Consider the following 5,970-nt stretch of genomic DNA (forward strand, 5'->3'; position numbering starts at 1 on the left):
TTGTTCATGTGGTTTTTGGCATGGCTTAAAAGTTTGTGTGTGAAATAGCCGGGAACAACTAGTTCATAGGGAAATAAATCATTTTTCCATTGTTCATATGGTTTTTGGCATGACTTAAAAGTTCATGTGTGAAAAAGCCGGGAACAACTAGTTCATAGGGGAATAAGCTATTTTCCCGATCTGATACCGTGTAATAGTTTGGAATAGAATGACTTGTTTATTATGATAGCAATAGCTCGGTATTTATACAACGTAATGTTACTAAGTTGATAAGGACGTATAATAAAGTTATCATTATCTTAAACTAACTAGGACTTATCTCTAATAAAAAAGATAAAAATATCAAAGTAGCTACCGTTTAAAGTTTAGATTTTTGCAGATACAAAAAAAAGAAGATGAATGTGTGCAATTACAAAAATGCTTTTTATAAAAAAGGTAAAATAAACAACCCTTTTCAAATTTGGCTTCGAACCAACACAAAACGGTTTCTAAAACCACTGTCTAACCACAAGACCAAATTTGAATGTTTGATTATTAGAAGTATATGCGTATACAAATCTAATAATCTCTAAAAACTTTTTAGAACTCTCCGATACCGTTGATCTCCAAAATTTTTGTTAGGTTTGAACCAACTGTTCCACTCTGGCTAAGCTAAATTCCGAACATGAATTTCAGTTAATCTTTCAAATCAATTTAGCGCCCATGAACACATTTCACTATTTTATTTATAATGCATTCACAATTGAAATAATTGTAACTATTTTAGTTATTACAATGTGACAATTATAAATTAACATTTTCACCAATTTTCTTGATAAATTATCATATTTATCCACAAAAAAGAGACATATATAAAGACAAATGGTTAACAAAAAAAAAGAGACAAATTAATTTTCTTGATAAATCATCGTATTTGGTCATATCATCTACGCCTAGTATAATTAACAAAAAAAAGTTAAGGTAGAAACTATATTCTAGGGTTACAGGCCTCTCAGTGGTTAATTTCAGCGTACAACTGAAGTTGAACAGAAGGAGACATATTCAAAGACTATGTAACCAACTATTTAAGCAATAGATTTTTATTTATCTATAAAATACTATTTGGAGGGAGAGGGCTGGAGATAGCAAATTAGAAGAATCGTGACCGTAGGATGAGGAAGCAAAGTGATATAAATGATGGGAATATAAAACATTGGTGTTAAGTGGTTTAATGAGTAGGTATGATGATCACATCAAATGTGCCACCAATCCTAATTACTCTCTCTTAATCCACCACCATCATATCCTTTTTGTCACCATCCTCTGCATTATTTCAGTTTGGTTTATGACCTTTAAGAAAATAAATGATGTGTCCCGTCAGTTTGAAAAAAGCGCAGTCTTTTGGGGACAAAGATAGCTTCTCAGAAGGCAAAAGGAGAGGTCTTCCTTTGGATAAGAACCTCACCTCATCTCTCTCCACCACAACCGAACAAAGCCAAAATCAAGTAGAATCGAAATGATTTAACGGATTTAGATGAATTATCTCAAATAAATTGAAAATGGCTAGACGTCTCTTTAGTTCTAAACAACAACTAGAAAGATCCAAAAGTGCAGCTTATTAGAAACATAAGAACCAACTCATCTGTCTAACATCGATGCTCCCCAAAACATACATCCATTGTTCCACCTAACCAACCAAGAACTGTTAAACCAAAAAAGAAAAACAGCAAGAAAAGAAAATAAATAATGGTACAACAATCATGCATTATGCCCTTCGCAACTATCATCATCATTATCAACCATCATGCATTGTGTCTCTGACACCACGATCATCATCTTCAGCGTTCCTACAACCTACCCATACTCATTCTCCCCTCTTTAAGCTCTCAGCAACACACGAAAATGCTCCTCCTTCCTATAAAATTGTGACAAACTGTGGTGCATCTTTCCTTGGACCATCAAGAGACCGATACATGTATAAAGTCTCAACATAATCCCTGTTCACATCATCATCATCGGAGCCAATTACTTCCACAACTAGATTCGGCATTGCACGTGCAACATCCTTGCAGCATCCCATAGTCAACCTACATGCCGACATCCAAACAAACCTCATGTTGTAATACCGATGCATACCAGAGCGTAACGCAACATCCCCAAACGGACTGTCTCTTATCTCGAGTTTCTGTAGTCTAGGGCAACCTTCGAGGACATGTCTCAGAGCCATGTCACTGTCCCCTGCAAAAGCCACTGAGAGAGTACGGATCAGTTTCCCATACTCACCCATATACCTAAAAGCTTGATCCGTAAGCAACCCGGAGACTGCGAGCCGAGTTAGCTTCTTGCAGTTTTTAACAATGGCACCAAAGCCCTCGTCCATTGCCTTTCCTGTCACATGGTCAGGCCTAAGTCGACCCATTATGCAGAGCCTAAACACAGTGAGCTCAGGACAGTTATGCGACATGGCTATGAGAGCGGCATTGGTCATGTGCTGGCAGAAGTAGAGAAGAGATTCGAGTTTTCTACAACCCTCGGAGATTGCTTGGAGGCCTAATTCAGAGACAGGACCTTCAGTGTCTTCCCGGGGATCAAAAGGGAAGATCCGGAGCTCACGGAGTTCCTTGCAAGTCGCAGCAACTGCCTGCAGTCCTTCATCACATATCGAATCCAGAGCCTGCATTGCACAAGGAAGTTCAAGATAACGCATTTACTGAAGAAGTGATATCAAGAAAGAAGGACAAGGATACATACCCAGAAAATTTGGAGTTTGTGGCAATTGTGGATGATGGGCTTAAACATGTCAGGAGAAATGTTAGCATAACTGAAATTGAGTGAGGTAAGATTGGCGCAGACGGGTAAGATAGCAGGAAGGTACTCAGGCATTAACTCCCTGAATCCTGAGAGGCAGACTACAGATTTACAAGAACGGAAAGCAGCTGCGTAATCGGGTGGTTCCTGCTGGCTCTGATCACCACGGCTAAAGGAGCCAGTGCCGAGACTCGTGAGCTGCGGGGCTCCAAGCAGCAGGAGGCGATGTACCTCCTCCAGAGACACAAACCTGTTCAGCCTAAGTTTCCTCAACAAGGGGGACCTACCAACAAGAGCTTCAAGGGCCTTGAAGTTGATGGGAGCTTCCACACAGTCAAATGCTAAAGACTCCAAACAAGTTACATCCTCCGGGAAACAAGAAACCCAATCCACTTCATCGTCTGTGACGTCAGACTCGATCAGATCAAGCACTTTCAGCTTTCTGAAACAACAAATCGGCATTCGATTTAAGTCCATCACTAAAAGCACCCACTAGGAGATTGGTTAAAGATTTTTTACCTGCACTTGTTGGCAACGACTGCGATTCCACTGGTTCCAAAGCCTTCACAGCAAACCAAGATGAGCTCTTTGAACCCAGGGAAGGACTCAGCGAGAAGCGCTAGATCGTCATCAGTAACAAACATCCGCTTCAAATCCACCTTCTCGAGCCAAGGGTAAGCTTTGGCCATGGTGGAGACCCAAGGAGCGAAATTAGCTCCCCAATCAGCGGGCATGAGGTTGAAATCGGCGAATCTTGGTTTCCCTTTGAGCAGCAGAGATCTCACACGCTTGAATCTCTGAGTTAACCTAGCTGGAGACAGCGCGTAGCAGTTCCCGATGAAAACCTCCGATCGAGTCAAACCCTCCACTTTCCACCACAATTTGCACACCAGAGAAGCTGCGTTACGGTCGCATCTCGAATCCAGGAACTGTAGCACGTTCTCCAGGACGTTCTCCAGGACGTGGTCAGGGAACGTCTGGGAGGAGGAGATGCAGTTCCGAGATTTGTTCGGCGAGCAAGGTCGCTGCGAGCGTAGATCCGACGCTGGAGATTGGTCTTCATCATCCTCAGACATTTCTCCTGTTTGATTTTGATTTCTTTCGATTCAGATTAGAAGACGCAGCAACTTTGTGTGTGTGTGTGTGTGTGTGAGAGAGAGTGGAGCTTTTCTCTCTCCACTTCGTCTCCATTATTTGTGCCTTGTTTTTTTTTTTTTTTTGTCTTTTTATATTATACAAAAATTAAATAATATCAACTTTTAATATATAGCAAAATGTAACTCCTTTTCTCACTGTATAGTCTCCATCAACTTTTACATACTCGTCCTTTTATTTTATCGAGATCTGTATTTTCGATACGTTATATAAATAAACACACAAAATAGTAAGAACATCAACATTATCCGTTTCGATTAGACACCGCTCCTTGTTGGTTCCTTTTTGACGTAATAATTTCATTAATTTACCATATACGTTAACTAGGCCAAAATACATATCTTCTTTTTCGTTTTTTCTCCTCCATCTCTCTAGCCTTCTACCTTCCGCTTATGTCTTTGTTGCCGCTCCGGTGGCTTTCTTAAAACACCAGAACCGGTTTGCTCTTTTCTATAATTTGTTTTATCTTATTCTTATGATCTTATCTCGATGTACAAAAAAAATTGTCTTTCGCAAGAACTTGGGTGAATAAAAAAACTGGGAAAGCTTCGTGCTTGTGTGAAAAAGCTTTAGTGTCATTGATGTGTGTTAGGTGATGACATACTTGGTGAAGTACTTACGGAAAATTTGGAAGACTGAAATCTAAGTTCTATGGTAAGTTTTAGCTTTGGATTGAGTTATCGCAGAGAATTTCTTGTAATGGAAAAGAGTGGTATGTCAGGAGGGTTGTGCTTGATTTACACGTTACAAAACTGGTTGTAATTTGATTTCTTGTTTTAGTGAATTTGAAAAGAAAAACTCGTGTCTTGTTAATTTTTCACACTCTTCTAGATTCATCCGCACTTTCAATTGATATCAAAACGAGTTTTCAATAAAGATTTATTCTTGTTTCGAGTAGATCAAAAGGGTAAGGACAAAAACATGTCCATGAGGAATGACAAAATTTGGAATATGAATTGATGGAGGCATAACAAGAAGGATGTCTATGACAAAACCACCACGTCTTGACTCAACCATTTATGAATATTGGAAGGTATGTTTGCAAGATTTTATCATCTGTCTTGATGAGAATTGTTGAAATTATGTTGAGGTTGGTTGGCGTCATCCGGTGATAATTGATGATAAGAAAGTGCTTAAGCTAAGAGATCAATGGAGCACATCAAAGAATAAAGCATCAAGTGGCAATTATAAGACCAAGACTGCAATTTATAATGCTATCGATGCAAGCTACTTTAGTGTATTTCTCAATGTGCATAAGCTCAGAAGACATTGAAGATATTGGAGAACATGTTTGAAAGTACTACAAATGTCAAACGAGTTAAGTTAGATATGATAGTATCTAAATTAGATAATCTAAGTATAGACGTAAAGAAAATGTGGCTCAGTTTAATGCTAAGTTGTGTGACATATCTAATGAATGTTTCGCGCTTGGAAAGCAGTACAAGGACAACTAAGTTGGTGAAGAAGCTGGAGAGATTGTTTCCATCAAAGCTTGATTCAAAACTGGTGAGATTGTTTCCATCAAAACCAAGATTATATCTATATGAGATAACTTTTGAGACATTTGTTGGGATTTTTCAAGCTTTTTAGTTGAGCAAGTCATATGGAGATACTGATAAGACGAAAAAAAACATATGGAATCGCTTCACAAGATTCATCTTCTGAAGTTCATATGGTAATGTTGTCAAGAAATTTTGCTAAGTACCTGAAGCAAAAGGAAAGAAAGAAGGAGAATGGAAGAGGAGGTGACTTGGGTAGTTCATGATCAAAGATACAATGCTTTGAGTGCAATGGATTTAGACATATTTGCTGTGAATTTGTGAATTTACAAAAGCAAATGTAGAAGAGAAACGTCAAGAATGATTATGGAAGTGATTCAGATGATGGTGAGGAGCTAAAGAATTTTGTGGCGTTCACAACTTTGGAGCCGATTTCTCCAAAAACATTTGTGTCGGGATCTGCATCTGAAATGATGATAATATGGATGGGAGTATTGATGATGTTAAGTTTTCTGAGAATTATGAAAGA

At 38.7% G+C, this 5,970-nt stretch overlaps 1 protein-coding gene and 1 long non-coding RNA gene across 4 annotated transcripts; one reads left to right on the forward strand and one right to left on the reverse strand.

Annotated features, from left to right (window-relative positions):
* Positions 1 to 1,578: 1,578 nt before the first annotated feature.
* Positions 1,579 to 3,943, reverse strand: LOC106335700 (transport inhibitor response 1-like protein). Its single transcript, XM_013774289.1, has 3 exons — positions 3,307 to 3,943; positions 2,731 to 3,229; positions 1,579 to 2,653 (listed from the first exon to the last, which is right to left on the reverse strand). Exons 1-3 carry the CDS (start codon positions 3,861 to 3,863, stop codon positions 1,895 to 1,897), a joined length of 1,815 nt encoding a protein of 604 aa, XP_013629743.1. The 5' UTR covers positions 3,864 to 3,943; the 3' UTR covers positions 1,579 to 1,894.
* Positions 3,944 to 4,272: 329 nt separating this feature from the next.
* On the forward strand, positions 4,273 to 5,970 carry LOC106333447. Of its 3 annotated transcripts, none has more exons than XR_001268376.1 (4): positions 4,273 to 4,596; positions 4,841 to 5,259; positions 5,382 to 5,448; positions 5,525 to 5,970. It is a non-coding gene; the product is annotated as an uncharacterized LOC106333447 (long non-coding RNA). The 3 variants fall into 3 exon arrangements; XR_001268377.1 differs by having other exon boundaries at positions 5,533 to 5,970; XR_001268375.1 differs by having other exon boundaries at positions 4,841 to 5,448.

The sequence above is a fragment of the Brassica oleracea genome, chromosome C3 (assembly GCF_000695525.1).
Source record: "Brassica oleracea var. oleracea cultivar TO1000 chromosome C3, BOL, whole genome shotgun sequence".
NCBI lineage: Eukaryota > Viridiplantae > Streptophyta > Magnoliopsida > Brassicales > Brassicaceae > Brassica > Brassica oleracea.

Bases quoted from the DNA above. Each gene is read 5' to 3' on its own strand.
- LOC106335700 (XM_013774289.1), bottom strand. From the start codon at position 3,863: ATGTCTGAGGATGATGAAGACCAATCTCCAGCGTCGGATCTACGCTCG. The intron at 3,230-3,306 runs GTAAAAAATCTT...TTGTTGTTTCAG, and splicing joins GTCGTTGCCAACAAGTGCAG to AAAGCTGAAAGTGCTTGATC. The intron at 2,654-2,730 runs GTATGTATCCTT...TGTGCAATGCAG, and splicing joins ACAAACTCCAAATTTTCTGG to GCTCTGGATTCGATATGTGA.